We start from the raw sequence: 24,043 nt of genomic DNA, 5'->3' as shown, positions 1-24,043 counted from the left end.
CTCTGATATCTCAACTTTCCAACCAAACCAAGATAACCAGGGTTTTCAGAATCAGCGAATCGGATCAGTAGATTCCTGATTCAGATCAGAATCAGCGGCCACCAAGATGGCTGATTCCTAGATTAAAACACCAGAATTGTTAACATATTCTTTAAATCTATCAATTTTAAGGCCTTTCACACCGATTCATGCCAATTCCGTGCAAACAACCACTTGGTTAGTTGATCGATGGCATGCCAATTGAGTGCATTGCCCCAAGGAAGTCAAGGGATCAACTCTCTTGATTGCATATTTGTGCCATATTAAGGCACCCCCTCCGCTCTCATTAGTTGTAGATTCTCTGCATCCCCACTACCCAGTAGTGGTAGATTTTATTGTAGTTGGTAGCTGGCCAACCAGGGATTTAAAGATTGGATCAGAACCGCCCCAATTCCAGTCGATCGAGCTCGGGCTGGTTCTGTACAGAAAGTATGGTTAAGATGTTTTTACGATTCTGGTTTTATTATTCATTTTTGTGGACCATCAGAGCCAATTTGGTTAATATACCAGAAAAAAAAAAATTCCTTTTTTGCTACCAACTAATATATCAATCAATAGTTCAAATCACAACAATTGAGAAGAATATAAAACACTGACCCCCAAACCAAAAGAATACAAACTATCGGCGGCCTACCTCAACATTTTGCCGGTCCAATATAACATTCAGAATTTTGCCTGGAACATATATTCTCTTTTTGATCGTCTTTCCGATCAAGTACTTGGAGAGCTTCACATCCAATGATGCTATCTTGAAAGCATCCTCTTCCGAACATTCCTCTTCAACCTGTATTGTGCCCCTTGTCTTGCCATTGATCTGAACTGGTAGGACCACCTTTGAGTCTTTCAAGTACTCAGGATTGGCCTGTTGTTCAGCATATTATCATGAGAAGAGATTAAAGAAAGATAATTAGTAATCCATATAGTTGTTAAACACATAACCAAGACCAGATTGTACATGTGGAAAACTTACATACTAATGAAAAATCCCAAGAACCAATTTTAAAGAATATCCATGACTGTCCATTAAGCAATGCAAAAGAAATAACAAAAAATATTAGCACAACTTGGGGTTTCCTTTAGTGGTGGAAAAATTCGACCCACACAAACCATCGACAAATCTGATGATGAGTTGGGTAGGTCATGTGGGCTAATGGGTGCCCAATGGATGGATTATCTCCTTTTTCCCCTTCGAGAGTCGAAATAATAATAATAATAATGAATTTCCATATCTCGATTTTCTACTCTCATGACCTGCAAACCCCTAAGTTCATCTCCTACAAACACTAGGTTCATGAGTTCATCTTCTTCATCTTCTCTGTAAAGCCAAAACCTATACTAGAATCAAAGGTTCGAAGTTTATTCGTCTTCAATTAATATCATTCATCTTTGCTCTTCTTCAATTTGAAAGCCGCTTTAATTTCTCTTCTTCAGATATAAATAGAATGAAGAATTGAGGCAATATCTATGGTTCCAATGCAAATCTCCATAGACTCCAAGACCAGCAAGAGGCCATAGTATACAAAAGGCAATTAATTCCTCAAACGAATTAATTTGATTCTTGATGTAACTTGGCTGTCCAAAACTAGCTGTAGGTGTAGGGATTCTTCCCTACACCAGCAGTAGAGTAGGTATGGGTAGGAGTAGGGATTCTCTACAGCAGCATTAAATCATGGACTGAAGTTAGGATTTTAATTAGTCCTTTATTGAGTTGTAATTTTAATTAGGATTCCTAGTGCAAGTTTGAATCCTAGTTAGAAGTCCAAGTTCTGTTTTGAATCATAGTTTGAGTCTGTTTTCTTTTCAGCCATAAGGCTATAAATATGTAAGAGCTCCAATTGAGCTCCCCACGATTTTATGAATAAAAATTTTGCTTTCAGCAACAAAGTCCTGAGATAGGCTGTGAGGGTGAGATACCCAGGCTGAGATAGCCTTCCCATACCCCTTTCCATCGATCTCCATTCAAGTGTCATTCCAGCTTCAATTCTGCCCTAGCCGATCTCTTGAAGACTCACAATCAGTTGCTGAAGTGGAGAGGTACTTCAGGAGTGTTATGTGACAAACGCATGCCTGTTAAGCTTAAGGGGAAATTCTACAAGACAGTAATAAGACTGCCCATGACTTATGGGGCGAAATGTTGGGCAGTTAAGAAGAGTAATATAGATAAGATGAGCGTAGTAGAGATGAGGATGTTGAGAAGGATGTGTGGCAAGACCAGGAGAGATAGAGTAAGCAATGATTGTATTAGAACCGAATTGGGAGTTGCACCAATCCAAGAGAAGCTCCATGAGAGCCGCTTGAGGTGGTACATGTACAATGGAGACCTATGGATGCACCGGTAAGGAAGAGTGACCAGATTCAGTTTGATGGAGCTAAAAGAGGTAGAGGTAGGCTTAAATTGACTATTGGAGAAGTGGTAAGAAAGGATATGCATGTGGTACGACTTGATCCTACAGCAAATAGAATGGTGAGGAGGACAAAAACCCGTATAGCCGATCCCCTGTAGAGGAATGTTCCTGGGATGCTGCTTTGACTATTGCTTGGATTTCTTCTTTTACTTAGTCTTTTTTACTTCCTTTTACTCTTCTTACTTTCCTTTTACTTCTCTTATTTCTATTTTTTTTTGACACACTTCTCTTATTTCTATTACTATCATAGCCTCTATCGGATCCATGTAGCTGACCCCATTTAGTTGGGAGAAGGTTATGGTTGTTGTTGTTTTGTTCAAGAATAAATTCATACATGTAAGTGCATCATCCCAACCCCAAAACCCTTCTTCTAATCCTCCGAACCAAAACCGAGCACCCCCTCCGTCTCTGAACATCACCCCCATAACCTAAACTCCACTCAGACCAAACCAGTCATCAAAATCCTACCTTTCTTGGTTCGAACTTTCCCTCTCATCATAAGGGAAACTCGATCCTAGTATCAGCCCTAGGTGACCACCCTTACCCTAGATTCCCTCTCCTTCCACTTTCTCAAAACCTAGAAACCCTAAACCTAATCTATTGTCCATTCAAGTTTACATACCTAACCTCATCAAAACATCTTAGGACCTTCACTGGAAGACTCCCCTACATCAACTTACCCTAACCCTACGGTCAAACCCTAGGTCCCATCAAACCCTAACCCTAATTTCACATATTTCCAATTTCCCTAGTCCATAGCAGATCCTGGTTATTGGTTTCTAATTGGTCTCCCACCAATCTAGAACTACATTAATTCTACTTCAGTGATAATACTCTGTTTCCTTTCCAACTTCAGTTTTCTTCTCAAATGAAAAGAACAAATTTGCATTTCTTTAGCTCATCTTCGAGAATAAAAACAAAGTGCCAATAATTTGTAGAATAAAATTATAATTATGGAGATACAGAAACTATTGTAAAAACATGCTAGTCAAAATAGCGATACCAATAGAACAAAGAACTCCTAATGGATCATCCATACACAAGATCAAGTAGAATCATACCTTAGGGAAACGCTCATAGGCCAACGAATTTGAATGTCCAAGGCGAAACCAGAGCTCTTCAGCCATATGAGGTGCATACGGTGAAAGCAACAAAATGAACATTTCGATAACTGACCTTGGTTGCTTATCCCACTAAAAACATGAAATGGAAAAGCCTGGTTAAAATGTTTGAGACAGTAAAACAAGATGAAGATAATTTTTTTTTTTTTTTTTTTAAAAAAAATCCAATTTAAGCCATTCTTGATAACAGAGAAAATAAGTTAAGAAAATTATATAAGAGGGTGGAAGAAAGAACTTTACATGGTACTGAAGCAAAAGATGACAATGGCCAAGAAATTCTATCTAGGAAATTAGGCATTGAACAGACATACAAGAAGGTAGGGGTGTGAGGGGTTGAGACTGCTTTAGAGTAGTCATTGTTGATGAAGTAGAAGCCAAATAATTCCAAGGATCCCACTTAAATAGACAATTTCCTAAATATTTACTAATACCTTATTACCTTAACAGATGTGGCTAATCAAATTCATCTTTCACTAAAATGTACAAAAGGTTTATTCCTTGGCATCGCCAGATATGAGAATTGAGAAGGAATAAACACCACTAACAGTACAATTTCAAGTGTCAAGAATGGTCTCGCATGTCATCATTCACATTTCACTGACAAGAAATCCAATATGCATCTTTGGTAAAACAATCCAGCCAGTAAGGGATAATGGATAATGGATGACAACTTGGGTTAAAAACTGAAAATACAGGTAAATGGGCAGTTATGCATCTTTGGTAAACCAATCCAGACAGTAAGGGATAATGGATGACAACTTGGGTTAAAAACTGAAAATACAGGTAAATGGGAAGTTGATCACATATTTTAGTCTGTCAAGGATTTTTTTTTTTTTTTAATGAAATGTCAAGGAATGTTATTATCCTAGCTGGATGTAGAATGTATCTATCAAGGTAGATATCAGATATTAGTGCAATTTGGCATGTATAGTTCTTAATGTAAGAGGAGATACCAAACAGTCAAGGAATGTTCTTAATGTAATCACATATTTTAGTCTGTCAAGGAATTTTTTTTTTTTAATGAAATGTCAAGGAATGTTATTATCCTAGCTGGATGTAGAACGCATCTATCAAGGTAGATATCAGATATTAGTGCAATTTGGCATGTTATAGTTCTTAATGTAAGAGGAGATACCAAACTTCAAAAATAAATAAACAAATTACTACATACATCATAATGACATTGTATGACTATCCAATGAAAGGATTTACATTGTTTTTTTATTTAACCAAGTGGTACCATGGTCGTAAGAATTCTCCCCACTTAAAAACTGCAAATTCTAATAATCTTTTTTTTTTTTTGGGGGGGGGGGGGTAGAAAATTCTCTAATAATCGCCCCCAAAAAAAATTGAACATCAAAAGAAGGTCCATGCATGCCACCTCTTTGTCACACACACAGTGATCACTAATAAATTCCATATTATTAGACCTCTTAATTATACCGCAAAGGTACTACACACAGACATAACAACAACAACAACAACAAACTAAACCTTATGCCAACTACACACAGACATAACACTATATTATTAATAAGTATGACGTGGAATTTGAAAAGTGAAAACAGTTACCATTTGCTCATTTAGAATCTGCGTTAATTTAGATAGTTGGATTATTGCAGGTAAATGCATAGGTTTCGCTACCCATACAATCAGTGGGATGTAACTTAGGTAGCAAGCAGTATAACCCACATCAGGGGGGGAGTCAAACCCCAATGGTTTTGAGGCAGACCTTATATGCTGCATTAATGAACTCCATCATTGCAGAAATCCCAGTGTTGAATCTAGTACCTTCGATTTCCTCTGTCACCTGCAGATCAAATGATGTCAATTCAGTGAGATAAAAGCCATGTTCAAAACAGAGAAAAGTAAAGAGAATAAGAAAAAGATGAGATTTCAAATCAAAATGAAGTATTTTTACAACCAAAAAAAAAACATAATTTAAAAAATCCACATTACAATAGAGTTTCTTTCTTTGCCCAAACTAGAGTAGAAGACCTATTATTATTTTGGAAAGATTCACTGCAGTATGATTTAGGAAGGGAATGAGTCTCACTTGCAGTTAAGCATGAATGACAGTAAATTTGCATAATACACTTTTATGGACTGAACTATTCAAAATACTTACCCAATGGCATATTTTTCAAAGATACAGAAAACACATATTATTCATAAACATTGCTATACTATTCTGTATTTTTTCATGTTTTGGCTGCATTTTCAATTTTTTTTTGGAGTATATGTAATTAAAAATCAATAATTTACATGAATAATATACAAAAGAATATATTTATTAATTTTCAACATCCACACTTAATTATACCCAAATTTATCCCACAACATATTGTTCTTGCCCACAGAAGTACTATGGCAATGGCAGTCTTAGGAACTTACTGCAATGATATATTCCACAAAATAGATTCCTCTTACCATAGGCATACTTCTAGAGGTTGGCAGTCACTTTTTCCAACTCAATGACCATCATTTACAGCAAGCAAATATCATTACGCTGGTGGTACTTGCCAACAAAATCTCCATTTTTTTTATTAATTTAAGATGGAGGATAGCCAATTGATAACCAAAATGCAACAAACTCACATAAACAATTGAATAGGAGGAAAGAAAAAAATCCAAAACTGATCCAAGAAAATATTAAGATTGACTAGATTCGAACCGAACCAAATAAAATTATCAAGCTCAAAATACCAAAAGTACCCTTGCAAACCAAAAATCTGTTCTGCATCACTTTGCCTCGTCCATCCTCATGAAGAGATGAAGCATAGGAAAAAAAAACTCAATTATTTGTCTCTAATGTATTCAACTAGGAAAGCATTCCATAATTGAATACACGTCAGCAACGTACCTGGAAAGCGTTGTGAAGGAAATCAATGCAAAGAGAATATTGGGAACCACAATAAAAGGTTTGATCTTAGAACCAGTTAGTTTTTTTCCACCCCCTTTTAGTAGTAGTAGTAATTGTTGTTGTCGTCGTTATTATTTGTATATCACAATTCACAAATCCTTTTAGCAAGGTGGCTCACCTTCAAAAATATATATACAACAATGCATATATTATATATTTATATGTAGGTAGGTAGTATGCTTGCAAGAAGTACTCTTCCACACATTGTGGGTAAATTCTTCAACCACAGAAGGTGGAATTAAACAAAGGGAAGTTGAAGTTGAACCGAACTAGCCTTGTTTTGAGGAGGGCCTCTTGGTTTCTATTTTCTTTAAGGGAAAAAGATCTGTGTCTGGGAGTGTGGCCTACACCAGCACTCCCATGAGTCTATCTCTCTCCTCCCCATGTGAAAAGACACCTCTGCCCCCTTGTTTTAAGGAGGAGAGATATAGACACATGGGAGTGCAGGCGTAGGCCACACTCCCGGACAGAAAACTGCTTCCCTTTCTTTAATTATTCTGTTAACCTTTCTGTTTATTCCTGCTCCTATATAGGCAACAGCTATGGATCCATCATTCCCCTTCGCAATACTAACATATTGTCCTCTGTTTGATAAAAAACAAAAATAATATAACTAACCTATGCCCACTTATATTCATCCCCAAAAAAAAAAAAAACATATGCCCACTTAGAGAGCAATTTACATCTAAAACTGAAAAACTCCTAAAAGCAAAATAACGAAGCTGATAGTCTGATACATGAACTTTACACACAAGACACACCAAAAAATATATAGAAATAAATAACAGAACACAGAGTTAAGGACAACCTTCTCAATGCATTTATGAAGACACCGGAGTTGTTCCAGAGAAGGTTCATCATTGGTAGCCACTGTTCCATCCTTGAATGACCCATTAGGTAAAGGTGCACCAACAATTAACCTCCAAACCCTCCCCAGAAATCGATGGACACCTTCAATACAACTGGTACTCCACGTTTTTGAGTCCCTACAAAGGCAATGGTAATGATGAGGAATGGATAAAAGAGAAAAGAGCTGCCATTGGAGTTATTATCTATTGAATCTCTGCCTACTGAAGCCAAAAGGACCAAACAATCAGCAGAGCCATAAGTTTTACCTAAATGGTCCCATAAACATTTCATATAAACGAAGAGAATCTGCACCATATTCAGAAACAACATCATCAGGATTAATGACATTTCCCCTGCTTTTACTCATTTTATGTGCCCGTGCAATTAACCGAATGCTTGGATCATCCTTCAGAACAAAGAAATCACCAGACTTCATGACCTAAAGAGGGCAAAAAAATGATTCGTAAGCATATTGATAACAACTTTGCTGCCTGGAGTTGTTATCCACAAAAACTACTACTAGCTGTTGAATGGATCAATATGTATTCTGCGACTCTGCAAGTAAGAGAACAAACCTTTTCCTCAGGTACTCGTTCCTGATGCTGCTCACCCAGCACATCAGCAGAATCTGCCGATACCAATTTCCCTTCTGAATCTCTGCATGTCCTATACTCAACCTGTTACTTAAGCCATTAGAAATTTATAATGATGGATGGCATCACTTTATATGGGCAAGAAATTCAGCTTACTTCTCCAAGTATTATCCCTTGGTTAATGAGACACTGGAAGGGTTCTTTGGTGGACACAACACCAATGTCATAGAGCACCTGAAATGAAGAAGTCCAATGAAACTTCAAAATTTTGCAGAATAATATACCAAGATTGAATGATCAATACAGAATAATACATAAATAAGAGGAATCTAACACTTGACTTAAAAAATATTTCCAGTTTGAAGATGAAAAAAGACAACTCAATTATAAAGAAAAAGAGAATCATCACATGAAAGCAACAGATGCCCATAACTGTTACTCCTAAGCACATGGACATACATGTCCTTGAGGAAAGCTGGGTTGTTATGCGGCGACAGGAACTTTTCTCTCTTGAAGGCTTCTACCTGCCAAGTCAGTAGCTGATAAATTGGCTAGAGGGGATGATACAAGAGAGGACTTGTAGTTGGGTGTAAACCTGTAGCCTTATTTCTGGGGAATCTTTATTTCATTGTTCTGAATATTGCTTACTATGGTTGCATGTGTTGCTAAATCTGTATTAAACCTTTTGTCTTTTCTCTTGAATCTTTGGTTCACCTAGTGTGGTCAGCACCAATCGTGTTCAGCCAATGAAGCTTTACACTCATTCACATTGGTTCATCCTGCTATGCCCCGGGCCTTTTGCTCAACTAACGTAAAAGGTGGCCGACTCTTCGTCAAGGCCCAGGAATCCGCTTGACATCTAAGCGGCGGGATTGGATACCCGCATCCGATCAAAGTTCCATTTGAGTGCCCCCCTAACATAAAGGAGAGCTGTGCAGTTGTGGGTCGCTTCGCGAAAGACATTGAGAATTCCTAATCGAATCATCTCCCTTCAGCCTTTTACTTAGGGTATCAGAGGTAAAACCCCAATATCTATCAGAAAAAAGAAAAGCTACTCCTAAACAAGTTTATCAAGAAAAGACTAGGTTATAAAAAGAAATAGCCATGGCAAGTAAGCTATTATGCTTGACTGAATCTACAAAATAAGAAAAATTAACATGTTCAAGACAAAAATGTGATATCCTGTAGAGAGGACTAAATCTGTATTAAACCTGTAGCCTTATTTCTGCGTAATCTTTATTTCATTGTTCTGCCTATTGCTTACTATGGTTGCAAGTGTTGTTAAATCTGTATTAAACCTTTTCTGTCTTTTCTCTTGGTAAAATCTTTGGTTATCTATCAGAAAAAAGAAAAGCTACTCCTAAACAAGTTTGTCAAGAAGAGACTAGGTTGTAAAAACAAATAACCATGTCAAGTAAGCTATTATGCTTGACTGAACCTACAAAATAAGAAACAGGAACATTTTCAAGACAAAAAGGTGATATCCAGGAAGGTTGTTCGACCTACAATGTTCAAGACAACCGACTTATCACGTTTGTTCCAAAATGTAAGCAAGGATATTGATGACCCGTTAGAGCTTGTCAATTCCCCTCAAGGACTTGAGAGTACACTTGTAGAGACAGAACTGACCACTTTTCTTCTTTTTTCCCAAAATTATTGCTCTACTCTGCCTTGATTTGTGACTATATTGCGAACTTTCGGTTGAAACGCTCGAGATTTTGTGAAGGTTTTCAGTTTAGACAAAAAAAGAATGTCAAAACGAAACACAGGTCGAATCACTAGGTATGCATAATTTCGGTTTCGGTATCGTTTTGGTATCAAAACGATACAAAACAATGCATATCAAAGCACTGTTTCGTTAGTCTCGAGTGTTTTGCCTGTAAGAGGGGGGGAAATCCCAAAAAAAAAAACCCAAATTTGGTATTTTTTTCCAAATCACCTACATTTCTTAGTGGAGTTGAGAACTTCTACTACGCATCTACAATGACGATTTGTCGCATTTGAGCAAGATCTGTGCAAGATTCAAACTTAGAGGTATGCCATTTTTCCCCAAAGGTTTCGAGCCTTCTCAGAACTCTATGTGGTACTCATGGTACAAGGTTTCAGCGAAATTTAGCAAAACCTACTGAAATATTTCAGTTTCTTAAGAGGGTCGAAATGAAACGCAATGCTATACTGAGAAATGAACAAGTTTCGACTGAAATTTCGAGATTTTGGGAGAGTTTCAGTCCAAAGTTCCGTTTTTCTGAAATTTCGACCTAAACATTACTTTGTCTCAAGTTTAAATACCCCATTTCAAACGAAATGAATCAAAATATCGACCTATTTCGTTCATTTAGTCTAGTTTAGACTCAGAAGCTTGGAAAACCCAGTTTTGGTACTTCCTTGGCCAAATCACTGCTGTACAAGATTGGAAAAAGTACTTGACTACTTGGCTAGTCAGCTAGTAGAGAAACGCAGTGGAAGCGAAATCTTGGTACTAGGAGTCTAGGACTCCAGGATGGATATAGAGGTGACTTCTTGTTGTATTGTTGACTCCGCTATATTTGTGAACAAACGGCTTGGTAAGTTAGTCGGTGGCTTGCCAGTAGAGTGCATCCCCCAGGAAGTCACATGATCAATTCTCCTGTTTCACATTTGTGCCCTAAGGCACCCTCCCTCCCCACTCCCCCTTGTAGCTGTGGTTACAAAATCTCTTGTAGCTGTAGCTAAAGTCCCACTGGGCAGTTAGATAGGATAGACCTAAAAAAAAAACAGACTCCGCTATATTTGACTCTTTGTAACAAACCATGCATGATCCATGATTTATGACATGGTTTACAATCTCTATTCATTCCTAATGTATATTTAAGTTATTTTACTTGAATTATGTTTCTTAGTACTAAACATTGTGTGGAATAGGCCATATTAGAGAACGTATACAGCATTACAGCGTATACTAACAACCTAGGGTCTGAAATCAAACTTCCATTTTTAGGTGTCATAACCTAAGGGTTCCATTATGTTTAGAGGGCCTAAAATAGAGTATCCTAGAAGTTTCAGCCCTAATTTGGCCATTTGGCCCTTGAATCCAACCATTGAAACTTGAAGAAAAAAATGTATAGGTTTCGACTGAAACCTGGAACCTTGGTGGTACTGAGATAGGGTTGGAGGAACGGTTCGTAGGGGTGTTTTAAATTTGGTCGGACACTTTTACTTATACTTGTAACAATTTGACATTGTGTAATATTTTAAATGGTTTATCCTCATTCCTAATGCATATTTCAGTTGTTTCCATTGAATTTTATGGTTTTCATAACTAAATTATATGCCGAATAGGCTATATTTGAGAAAGTATACAAGAGGGTACAATGTACACTACCAACCTGAGGTATGAAACAAAACTACCATTTTGGGTGTGTCTTTACAACCTAAAGATTTCAATATATTTAAAGATGCTTAATTAGGGTTTCCTTCAAAATTTTGGCCCAAAATAGGGTCATTTGACCACCAAAATGGCTAAACAAAATGACCAGCCGACATGCAGAGTTTTGGTTGAATTTTGATTGAAACCCGAAATATTTCAGTTTCGACCCTCTTGAACCTTATCTCAAACCAAAGTGAAAGGATTACAGCAGAAAATGCATATGTTGCTAAAACAGTACAACAACTGAAGTAGTTTCCAGCTTTAACAGATGACCATCCCAAAATCCAGAAACATTGCTTTTCCAGTGAAAACATTGACAGCAGGGACAGACAACATGGTCAAATGTTTTAATATATTCGGCCAATCACTTTTTGCATGGATCCTTTGGTGTTTTGATTTCTTTTATCTTGTTCTCATGTCTTTCCACCCTCCTTTTACTAGGGCATCCCCCGTAAGCGACGCATTGTGCCGATGCCCGAACGCGGTGGCAAGTAGTTAAGGGCAAGTGAGAGGAAATTTTTCAGCCCAGAAGCGTAAGATTAAATTAGCATCCTGGAAGATTGGATCCTTAACGGGTAAGAGCCTGGAGTTGGTAGATGTTATGAGGAGACGAAGGGTAAATATCGCATGTATCCAAGAGACTAGATGAAAGGGTAGCAAAGCTAAGGTGTTGGATGACTTCAAACTTTGGTATTCGGGGGACCATAGTAATAGAACCAGAGTGGGCATAATTGTGGACAAAGACCTAAAGAAGGATGTAGTAGAGGTCAAAAGACTAGGAGATAGGATTATGTCCATCAACTAGTTTTGGAGAAAGAGGTTGTCAATATTGTTTGCGCCTATGCACCCCAAATAGGATTGGATGAAAGTAGTAAGCGGCTATTTTGGGAACAAATAGATGATTTAAAGCAGGATTTTGGCCAGGATGAATCGATTATTATTGAAGGTGACCTGAACGGACATGTTAGGGATGATCGTAGAGGATATGAAGGTGTGCATGGCGGTTACAGGGTTGGTGAAAGGAAATAGGAGGCTACATTGCTCAACAGGACACCACAAACCATAGGTTTGTACGAAAGGTTAGTGTGGCGGAAGTTAAAGATGCCTTAACAAAGATGAAAGCTGGCAAGATACCAGGCCTAGATGAGCTTCCAACAGAAGTATTGAAAACCCTAGGAGATTGTGGGGTATATTGGCTTACCACTTTGTTTAACAGGATTATAAACGCAAGGAAGATGCTTGATGAATGGAGGCAAAGCATTGTAGTCCTGATCTACAAAAAATAAGATGATATCTAAAGCTACAATAACTATAGAAGCATAAAGCTAATGAGCCATACCATGAAGCTTTGGGAGAAAGTTATTGAAGCCCGTTTAAGAAGAGAGACTAATATCTCGGTGAACCAATTTGACTTTATGCCAAGTAGATCCACAACAGAAGCTATCTACTTATTGAGGAGGCTCATGGAAAGATATCGGGATAGCAAGAAAGATCTCCATATGGTCTTTACTAAACGGGAAAAAGCCTATGACCGAGTCCCTAGATATCTAATCCGGCATGTTCTAGTGAAGAGAGGGGTGTCGAGTAAATATGTGAATGTAATTAAAGATATGTATGAGGGAGTGGTGACTAGTGTGAGATCTGTGGGAGGTCAAGGCAAGGAATTCCGAATTACGATTGGGTTACATCAGGGATCAGCCTTAAGCCCGTATCTATTTGTGCTTATCATGGATGACCTAATCGCATTCAGGACGCGGTCCATGGTGTATGCTCTTCGTAGATGATATTGTTCTGGTGGATGAGACAAAAGCAGGGATAAACACTAAGTTAGAGCTATGGAGATCAACCTTGGAAACAAGAGGCTTTAAGATTAGCAGAACGAAGACGTTTATGACATGTAATTTTAGTCAGACTATAATGGATACTGACATGGTGCGAATTTGGAGAAAGAGAAATCCCGCAAAGTGACTATTTTAGATATTTGGGGTCAATCATAAATAAGGAAGGTGACATCGAGGATGATGTTTCACAAAGAATTAAAGTGGGATGGTTGAAGTGGAGAGGTGTGTCCGGAGTGCTGTGTGACCTCCGTATTCCTTTAAAGCTTAAAAGAAAGTTCTATAGGACTGTTGTTAGATTGGCTAAGATGTATGGGGCAGAATGTTGGGCAGTTAAGAAGTGTCCTATTCAGAAGCTATGGGTAGCAGAGATGACGATGTTAAGATGGGTGTGTGGTAAAACTAGGAAGGATAAAATAAGAAACGAGAGGATTAGAGCTGACTTGGGAGTTGCCCAAATCAATGACTAGCTCCGAAATAGTCGTTTGAGATGGTATAGTCATGTTCAACAAAGGCCTAGGGACGCCCCAGTAAGGAAGAGTGATATGATCCCGATTGAAGGAGTTAAAAGAGCTAGGGGCAGGCCTAAAATGACTATAGGAGAAGTTGTCAGGAAGAACATGGATAGTCTAGGTCTGGTACCAAGTATGACCTCGGATAGAGCCTATTGGAGGGCAAGGATCCATGTAGCAAACCCCATTTAACTGAGATTCTCCTGACTTGCTGGGTTGTACCTCTTTCCTCCTACTTTCATCTCTCTTTCTTTCTTTCTTCCTTTTTCTTTTAGTTTACATCTTTCAGTTGTCATTTCCCTTTTGTCATCTCCTCATTACCCCCCCTCCTTTTTTGGTTAAATAGTTTTCCTTTTTCTTGTTTGTTTTGGATCTCCATGCAGCCAACCCCATTAAGTTGGGATAAGACTGTATTTGTTGTGTTGTTGTATTGATATGCTCCAATCAGCAAAAATACAAGAGAATTCACGTAGAAAAAAAAAACAAAAACATCTAGGGTTCAATACTCTTCCTTACCGTTTCACCTAAAAGCTCGAACTGTTAGGGAAGGTCAACGTCAATGAATACATCAACACTCCCCTGCACGTGCAGGTCTAGATCCCATGGTCCTTGCATGTGGAGCTCACGCGGCACCGAAGGAGAAGAAGTGTCGGCCCTTACCCACTTTTTGCACTTAACAGTTACCAGGAGTCGAACACTTGACCTCCCTGCTCTGATACCATGTTCGCTACTGTTTCACCTAAAAACTTGAACTGTTGGGGAAGGGCAGTGTCAATGTATACATCAACAAATACCCCCTTGACTTGTTTGCACATACAAAGCAACAACAACAACAACAAACTCAGCCTTATCCCAACTTAATGGGGTCGGCTACATGGATCCAAACAGAATAAAGTAGGGAAAACTGAGCTCTAACCAAAAAAGGGAAAGAAAAGATGTGTAAAGAGGGATAAATGAAAAATGGAAAATGACAAATGAAAGATGGAAAATAAATAGAAAAAAGAAAGATGAAAGATAGTAAGAGGAAAGAGGCACAGCCCAACACGTCAGGAGAATCTCAGCTACATGGGGTCTGCTACATGGATCCTTGCCCTCCAATAGGCTATATCCAAAGTCATACTTGGTACAAGACCTAGACTATGCATGTCCTTCCTCACCACTTCTCTAATGGTCATTTTAGGCCTGCCCCTAGCTCTTTTAACTCCTTCAATCAGAACCATATCACTCCTCCTTGCTTTGTTTGCACATTCAAAGCAATACACATCTAATATATAAATTTTGATAAAAAAAAATCACTTAAATACACATTGTAAAGATGGTATTTGCATGTCATTATAATATTTGTTTTTATAGAACAATATATTATGATCATATGCATGTGTTAAAGCAATAACATGTACCTAATTATTGAATGTGCAGCATATATAATGGCTGTTACAATTCTCTGTCCACTATGTACTGGCTATGGATGGAGAAGTTCTACACTTCCCTTTTCCACTCAGAAACACCTTTTTTTTTCTGTTGGGTTTATATGAGACATCACAACCATTCCATGAAAAGTTTGCAATCACAAATATACTTATCTCTCCTTATTTATTTTGATCTCCAAACATAGCATTATATCCCAGATTCAATGCAAATCAACTTTGCATGACAAACCTTGTGCCAGAATCTAGCATAAAGTAAATGAAGGACAGAATGTTCCGCACCACCAACATAAACGTCAACAGGGCCCCAATACCTGTATATGAGAGGTTTTAGAAACAGCAAAGAATTCCACAAGCTGTTTGTCAAATAAATAGCAAAAAAGAAAATGAACTGTAAAGGATACAAGGAAAACAATATGAGACAACAGAGAATTATGTGAGAAATAGCTAGCCTTACATTTCTTTTCTCTTATCAACCAATGCTACAGAATTTTTCGGGTCCATAAATCTCAAATAGTACCTGAAAATAAGAACCAAATGACAAATTATATTTGATACAAGTTTACCAGTGCCCTAAATATGTGTGCCGAAAGAAGTAAAGTTGCACATGGAGGCACTAGAGAATTGGAGGGGGGGGGGGGGAGACCAATAATCCAACCTAACAATGATAATTTTCATTCCCCATATGTCTAAATGTTATTACAAACATCAAACTATGGGGAAAAGAAAAAAAAAAGGGAAAATATGTTGTTAGATGTATCCAAGGTTTGACACTACAAAAAAGCAACGAATATTCTGAAGTTATGAATGATTGGCAAACCAATTTGGAAACGATGGCCAGGCCATTCAAACCATCAACCACCAAGGTCCAAGGGTGGAAGGTCTGGTCCTAAATCAAAACCGCTTCGGGCTCAGGATCTTGTAAATAGTTAATGGAGTGTCCACCATTAAAACTGTTTGGAGATGGCTAAAAACAGTCAAAAGGGGGAAGGGAGATTTGAATTTTGAACTCATCCCCTATTCCCCTTGCGTCGCAGAAACAGGAACATATACCACAAGGCCAAATGTAAGAGCTTCCACTATAGCTCTTATATTATTTCATCCAGGTTCTTTCTTTTATTGGATAATGGTCCAGACCATTCAGACTCAGGCAGCGAGACATCTAATCTCTCACCCAGACATATCCAGCCACTGATCTGTCTTTTAAAACATTTGTTTTGATTGTTCATAGTTAGAAACAGTAAGGGAATCTCTGCTTTCACCTTTTTGGGGGGTTATGCTTTAGTTTGAGATGGTTTATTCATGTGCAACAAATGTCATTAGAAGTTAGAACTAGTATAGTAGAGAGACTGAGAAAGTACTACTAGCATGAGCATGGTTACAAAAAGAACTAAAGCCATTACCAGCAAGAACCAGCCCACTGTGGCATGGTGTTTGTTTCTCGTGTCGCAGGTTTTCCTGAGATAGGATCTGTGGTTTTAACCTGGAAATGAAAGAAACAGTTATAGGGGGAAAAAGTAGGCATGTTAGCATCATCAAGGAAAAGATCAATAGTTAGATAACTAGAAAAGGAAGTTCTCGGAGGATTAGGAGAAGGAAAATAAAAATAACAAGGGCCCAAAACTACTGAAGAAAGAAGCAATAAGCAGACAGTAAGGCTACTGGAGAAAGAAGCAACAGCCAACAAGCAGACAGTACTTTAGAACTCTAATGGTGAAAAGAAAATCAACTCCCGTTAGGGTTCACATGAAATTCACATAAAGTGGTTTGATGCTTTTAGATAAGGTTCAAAAACATGGAGTTTGTACTAAAAGAAACAATTCACCACAGATGAAAATCCAATCTTGAAAACGATCAGTTACAAAGTGAAGCAACTGTCTAAATTTGCAGTTTAATGTCTCTCTTGTTTAGGATAAGCAACCTCTAATATAACTTCTGCTATTTTCAGTTTGTTTTGCATAAACTAATAGCCAATTTGCAGAATTCGGAATAAAGCAAACAAAGTGGACAAAATATTCTAAAGCCACAAACTAAACAAACCAAATGATAAATTCTGCATAAGTTCAAGGTGAAACATGCAAGAATGACGGATTAATTAAGTCCACACGTAAATAAAGCAGTTTCAGAAGAAAAGGCAGAGACAGCCACTGAAAACGATAAACTAAAAGAATCTTTGACTGGTAAAACCAATGAAAAAATAAATGAAGTGCGCTAAATTTGGACATACCCAAGATACAGCTTTTGCTAGTGGTGGTTCCCCTGTTCCAGTGGGAGTGAAATCATCCAACTCAGGTAGGGAAATAGGCAGGTCACTTTCAGGAAGTGGGACAATTTCACCAGTACCATTCAAGAAAATAACAGGAAATGGCTCCCCCCAATAACGTTGTCGAGCAAAAAGCCAGTCTCTCAATTTGAAGTTCACCTAAGGTGAGAGAAGTTTTGTGAAGATGCAACCTACCTTGAAGAGGTAACTTGAGCATTAATGGCACCAGATAAATTGACAAGAGTACCTTACTTTTCCCATGTCCAGTACTCTCGGCCCAATCAATAACTTTGGAAGCTGCTTCCATGATACGCAAGCCGTTGATATTAAGACCAGATACCAAATTTGATGAGTTAACTAGAAGACCTTCTCCTGAATAAGATTTCACAGAATTACTTTGACTTTCATCCTCTGGGATCACAACTTGACGAACTTGAATGTCATATTTCAAAGCAAACTCATGGTCTCGAGAATCATGTGCGGGTACAGCCATTATTGCCCCAGTACCATAGCTGCAACAGAATTAGCAAGACAAAGCACATTATGTGTCATGTAGCCAGACCATGGAACTTCAGAATCTAAAATATAACATATAGATGGACTCGGCTACACTTAAGAGATATACAACAATTTGGAAGAAAATGGAAAAGAATAAAGGGAAGGAGAAGAAAGAGAAAAACAAAAGTAAGAAGAAGTTTTTAGGACCTTCCCAAAACGTAATCTGCCACCCATATTGGAATTGCTTCACCATTAGCTGGATTCCTAGCATAAGAACCGCTAAAGACCCCAGTTTTTTCCTTCTGAAGCTCGGTCCTCTCAAAATCACTCTTTCTTGATGCAAGCTCTTTGTATTCCTCGACCTGTATTTAGAGATTATCCTCTCTTATTTCTCCAAGGTTAAGGAATCACATAGGGCTGAACTTGAACATCAAAACCAATGAACATACACTTTTCCTTTGGTCAGCAGTTATCAATGACGACAATAGAACATGTTCAGGTGCCACAACTAGATATCTGCACACACATGTTGAAGCGCTGTAAATATACCTCCTAATGCATAGTTAATAATAACCAAGGACTTCCCATATGCAGGTTTGTTGTGTACACAAACAACTAGTAAGGAAGTGCATAATGCATACGTTGCCCCAAAGATAGTATCCGGCCTGGTTGTATAAACAGTCAGCTTTATGTCTTGCTCATGTCCATCATTATCAAGTACACAGAAGTAGATCTCAGCCCCTTCTGACCTCCCTATCCAGTTACGCTGCATTTCCTTCACGTTTTCAGGCCAGTCAAGATCATCCAAATCTTTAAGAAGACGATCAGCATAAGCAGTAATCTTGAGCATCCATTGCCGCATTGGCTGCTTGGTAATTAACAAAAGGTTAAAAAAAAATGTAACGTACATTGATAAATACCCAAGAGGAAAGAGAAAGAATTTTCAAAGAATAACTGCCCCACCTTTCTTATAACTGGGTGACCACCACGCTCACTGACTCCATTCACCACCTCCTCATTTGCCAAAACAGTGCCAAGAGCAGGACACCAGTTGACTGGTACTTCAGCCTAAAGAAAGAAAACATAGACCTTGTTTAATATTCTGGTTCAGTTGGACAGGAGAGCCTTGTTTCAGAAACAGAATAGACCTGATAAGCCAGTCCTTTCTTGAAAAGCTGGAGAAAGATCCATTGTGTCCATTTATAATATTCTGGTTCAGTTGTAGAAATTTCACGCTCCCAATCATATGAGAAACCTAATGATTTAAGCTGCAAAAGAAGATACTATATTCAACAAAATATATAAGGAATCAAACCATAAGAACAGCATCTGTACTGTACAAGTGAAAAGTACTAAATTCATCTTAGTTATACCTTGTCCTATTAGCAACTGCCCACAACCTTTAATTATCAAAACAACAATCCACGGCCCAAGAGCCCACGGTTTTTTTTTTTGGTTGGACTTTGGAGAGGGAGGAAGGGTTGTTCAGTGAATCATTTAAATGAAATGACCAAATATGTTAGACATGTATGAGTACGTATCAAGAGAGGTAGACATTACATGACCTGGGAACGGAAGCGTCCAATGTTCTTCATGGTTGTGACTTTTGGATGGGTTCCCGTCTGTTATACAAAGGGCAGACGATTTGCAATAGAGTATAAGCAGCAGGATATTACTTAATAGTTGAAATAGGCATTAAAAATGCAAACCTCGATTGCATATTGCTCTGCAGGCAATCCAAACGCATCCCATCCCATTGGATGCAACACATTAAAACCTTGCATACGTTTATATCTTGCAAGAATGTCCGTTGCAGTATATCCTAAGGGATGACCAACATGCAGTCCAGCCCCGCTGCAACGATTAAGAAAATGGAATCAGGTAAGTTCGTCAACGAATGAAATAACATGTCGAGAATCAATTACCTTGGATAAGGGAACATATCGAGGATGTAGAATTTGGGTTTCGAGAAATCAATTTCATCAGGAGTTATAAAAGTGTGATTCTCCTCCCAGTAACGCTGCCAATGCGGTTCAATTTCGTGAAACGGGTACGCCCTTCTCGGTTGATCTTGCTTCTGCTTTTCGTCTTCGATGGGTTCCTCCTTGACTGAACTTCTGCTACTGCTGCTGCTGCTATTGACACTATTAGACACTCGAAGGCGATAAGAAGGGAAAGTGGTAACTGTGGTCCTGAGAGACGGCCGACTACAGGAGGAGGAGAAGAAATAGGTTTGGTTGCAAAAAGGAGATGGAAGAAGCAGCTGCATCTGGGAAGCCAGCATTTTTTTTAATTGAATCTACCAGACAACATCAGAAAAAAGAAAAAAACAGTTTAAACCAGAAAAAAAACGCAAACGAAAAACAAAGGAGAAGAAAGGACGTAAAGATGAACAGCTTCGTGCAGACTAGAACTGGAATACTGGAGTGGTCAAGAATGAAAAATCGAAGAAGATAATGCTCAGTGGCGCTAAAATTGATTTGGGTTGGGCGCAGGAGAGATTGTTTTAATATACCAAAACTACCCTTTGTGAAATTCCACGTGTCCTACTTCATAACTTCATATGCGTGCAGCGGGATCCGGCTCTCCTCCAGCCCCAGCAAAAAGAGGGGGGTATGGTGATTCCAAAGGGGGTCTACTTTAGATCCCACCTGTTCAATGACCAAAACCTTCCTTGTTTTGCTGGGTTGGACCCTCTAGCTAAGGGTGTAAATGGATCCAATTCGGCTTGGACACGGATCGGATTTGGCTTTGATATGAATCGGATGTAATCGGATCCGGATATTCCCTGGGCGAATATGAATACCTCTTAATGGATTCGAATGCAGATCGAATTCGGATTTTCGACCTTCTGTTTACATCTCTGCCTTGTGTAACCTGAACCTTCCTCCCCCTAGCGGATACAATGCACTGTCAATCTATCTCTTAGATCATAATTCTCTTTTCCTCATATTCTAGATCCTGTTGAATCTTAAAAAACCCTCAAGATCATTATTTACTTAATTTTTTATTATTAAGTATTCAGATTTTTTTACGGACTGGTTTTATCGGAGTATTCAGATTTCTTCTGGATATCTCTAAACGAATAAGTATGTCCCTAAACGGATACAGATTCATACCAGATTTGGATTTTTGGTTATCCATTTACATCCTTGCAGTCCAACTCCCGCCACAGCTAGGGAAGAGCCAAATTGCGTGCAGCATGCCATAGGTCCATAACACCATTTTATGTTTCAATTTGTCATGTTGCGTACATCCTGCATCAACGCCCCAGCCAATGGGAACCTAGGCATTCAACAAGAGCCACTTGGTCATTTCACAACCCCTAATGAGAGGGTGTAGGAGAACATGTTTCCATGACAAAATAATATAAGGTATAAGTCTCTCTCTCATGGCTACACTTCATTGGTAGGGTACACTCTTGTGGAAAAAAAATCCTCTGCAGTGCCTTAATCTTCCAGTGTCGTGCAGTTCGGGTCTGAGAGCTCAACACGTGGAAGATACAGCATCGAGCTCAATAAGGGAAAAAAAAACTGGGTCAATCGAGCTCGTACTGTTGGATGAAACATCTTCCACATGTAGAGCTCCCAGCCCCGAACTGCAAGGCACCGCAAGTTGAAGGAATTGCAGAGGATTTTAATCCCACTCCAGAATGTTGTTTGCTCAAAAAACATCTCATAATAAAATCAAGGGAATGAGAAGGCTGCCTGGTTGCAGATGAACACTCCTTCCTCGATATTTTTTTGTGATGGACATTAAATGCAGTTTGATTGGTATAAATACCTGTATAAAATGACATAAACACCCATGCACCCTATTTTGACAGAGTTGATTGGAGAATCTCTTATGTACGAATACGTTCTCCTTATGTTTTTCATTTATTGTGTCAATTTCTTGCATTCCAAACATTATCAATGTATTTACGAGAGAACAATTGAATGCAGACAAGTGGAAGGATCTTGAGGACCAGGATCCTCTGCAGTATCGGTGGGGCAGCGGTGCACATTCGATGGCACAGCAGAGGCCAGGTGACACACGTGGCATACATGGCCTCTGTTGTGCCGCTGAATGTGCACTGCCGCCCTGCTGGTATTGCAGAGGATTTTAATACGGATCTTGACATAACTTCCGTAAAGTGGCAAATTGAAAAATTGAAGCTTATGGAGCTACTGCTTCCCAGATTTTGAGAACTAACTTCTTTGGATCCAATGAAAAAACCCGTGTAATTTTTACCATCTAAAGTTATGGAATGTCAAACCATCCAAAAGAAAATAAAACAACAACAAACTCAATCCTATCCCAACTTAATGGGATTGGCTACATGAATCCAAACAAAACAAAATAGGAAAAACCAAAAAAAAAAAAAAAAAAAAAAAAAAAAAAAAAAACAAGAAGAAGAAGAAGAAGAGAAAAAAAAGAGAGGAAAGAAGACCACCCAATAAGTTGGGAAAATCTCAACTAAATGGAGTCTACCACATGGATCCTTGCTTTCAAATAGGCTCTATTCGAGGTCATCCTTGGTACAAGCCTTAGATTATGCATGTCATTCCTCATAACTTCTCCTATGGTCATCTTAGGCCTGCCTCTAGCTCGTTCAATCGATCACATCATTACAGGAGCATCCCTAGGCTTTCGTTGAACGTGATCAAACCACCTCAAATGACTCTCTCAGAGCTTGTTATTGACTGGGTCAACTCCCAAGTCAGCTTTAATATGCTCATTCCTTACTTTTTTCTTCCTAGGTTTTTCTGCACATCCATCTTAACATCCTCATCTCTGTTACACATAGCTTTTGAATATGACATTTCTTAAAGCCCAACACTCTGTTCCATACATCATAGCCAGTCGAACAACAGTCCTATAAATATTTCCTTTAAGCTTTAAAGGAATAAGTCGCTCAAACAGCACACTGGACGCACCTCTCCACTTCATCCATCCCACTTTAATTTTATATGAACATCATCCTCTATGTCACCTCAAAAAAAAAAAAAAAATAAATAGAGGAGAAAAAACACTATCTGGTCGTGGTCCTCCTGCGCATAGACACAGAAGCGTGTGAAAGAGCCCGTTGCTCCCATCCAGGTTGATGCTTGCGTGTGTGCTTCCATTCGCTAGTGTGCACGTGTAGGCTCTAGAGGCCCATGTAGTGATCTCTTTCACATAAATAAATATTTTTTTGACAACCCACAATCTATTTTAGTTGTGCTTGCATCTTGTTGTCATCAAACTAGCGAAGTGAGAAATTGTAACCTTCTTCTGATTTAGGGGTAAGGGGTGCAGTAATTTCGTGCGCGCCTATGTTAGGGCGTAGGGGCGACATGTCTAACTCAATCGGGTGGCATTCTTTCTCCCATTTTTTATTTATATATTTGGATAAAATAATGCTACCTGGTTGCATGCGGCACATGGCTCTTGCACCTAGACACACAGATGACCACTGTGTCCTCAGGGATTTACGCCTTTTCATGGAGGCGCGGTGGTCATTCTCTGTGTCTAGGCACAGGGGGCACATGCCACACGGGACCATCATTCTTTTCCCCTATATATTTATAGGGAAAGAGAATGCTACCCTGGCCTCTAGGGTTTGCCTCATGAGGGGCAGGATTTCCGCCTTTCCATGAGGCGGGGTAGTCATTTCGCACCCCATGAGTCTAGGCATAGGGGCTACTGGCCCAATTACCGTTACTTTTCCTATATTTATAATTTATATAGGCAAAAGTTTTCATTCATGGTTTACCAAAAAAGAAAAAAAAAAAAAAAAAAAGGTTCTCATTCATGGCTGTCTGTGCATGAAAATTTTTGCCTAGAAAACTAATAATGAGTTAAGTATCTTTTTGATTCACTTGCAAATCTCGAGCCAGTACTTCCCCAACCCATTGCATTTCAGTTCAGAACATTCATGATCTTTCAACCTTCATTCACTTCCAGCTTGAGTTGAGGTAACATACAAGAGGACCCAAAAAGGTCTACATAATTAAACTAATAAAAGGACTACAAAGTACAAACACAAATTTTCACGGTTCCAGACTATAACTTTGGCCATCCTTGGTAAAACGGAGAACTATTGATTGACAATTTGTGTACCGGGTTGGCCAATCTGTTAAAACCAAAAAAAGCTGCACCTATCCAGTCTTCTTTATACCATATAAACAGTAATCCCCTCTCTTTG

At 38.7% G+C, this 24,043-nt stretch overlaps 1 protein-coding gene across 3 annotated transcripts; it reads right to left on the bottom strand.

Annotated features, from left to right (window-relative positions):
* Positions 1 to 560: 560 nt before the first annotated feature.
* LOC122639837 (leucine--tRNA ligase, chloroplastic/mitochondrial) lies at positions 561 to 20,187 on the bottom strand. 3 transcript variants are annotated; one of them, XM_043832836.1, is made up of 20 exons: positions 19,800 to 20,187; positions 19,584 to 19,728; positions 19,440 to 19,496; positions 19,023 to 19,142; positions 18,838 to 18,942; positions 18,516 to 18,739; positions 18,324 to 18,390; positions 18,082 to 18,236; positions 17,624 to 17,888; positions 17,341 to 17,535; positions 16,517 to 16,596; positions 15,571 to 15,633; positions 15,346 to 15,427; positions 8,087 to 8,164; positions 7,913 to 8,014; positions 7,604 to 7,776; positions 7,297 to 7,474; positions 5,298 to 5,375; positions 3,506 to 3,637; positions 561 to 901 (listed from the first exon to the last, which is right to left on the bottom strand). In XM_043832836.1, the coding sequence occupies exons 1-20, from the start codon at positions 20,156 to 20,158 to the stop codon at positions 659 to 661; spliced, it is 2,901 nt and encodes a 966-aa protein (XP_043688771.1). In that variant the 5' UTR covers positions 20,159 to 20,187; the 3' UTR covers positions 561 to 658. The 3 variants fall into 3 exon arrangements, with proteins under 3 accessions (XP_043688771.1, XP_043688773.1, XP_043688772.1); XM_043832838.1 differs by having other exon boundaries at positions 19,435 to 19,496; positions 19,800 to 19,939; XM_043832837.1 differs by lacking the exon at positions 3,506 to 3,637.
* Positions 20,188 to 24,043: the final 3,856 nt, after the last annotated feature.

This window comes from Telopea speciosissima, chromosome 9 (genome assembly GCF_018873765.1).
Source record: "Telopea speciosissima isolate NSW1024214 ecotype Mountain lineage chromosome 9, Tspe_v1, whole genome shotgun sequence".
NCBI classification, from domain to species: Eukaryota; Viridiplantae; Streptophyta; class Magnoliopsida; order Proteales; family Proteaceae; genus Telopea; species Telopea speciosissima.
Note: the sequence above shows the minus strand (reverse complement) of the source record. Positions and strands in the feature narration are given on the sequence as shown.

What these genes read in the sequence shown, in the direction of transcription:
- LOC122639837 (XM_043832836.1), bottom strand. Translation starts at nt 20,158, where the DNA reads ATGCTGGCTTCCCAGATGCAGCTGCTTCTTCCATCTCCTTTTTGCAAC. An exon ending in GTCACCCAGTTATAAGAAAG is followed by an intron (nt 18,740 to 18,837) that starts GTGGGGCAGTTA and finishes ATTACCAAGCAG; the next exon opens with CCAATGCGGCAATGGATGCT. An exon ending in CCTATGAGCGTTTCCCTAAG is followed by an intron (nt 902 to 3,505) that starts GTATGATTCTAC and finishes GCTGAACAACAG; the next exon opens with GCCAATCCTGAGTACTTGAA.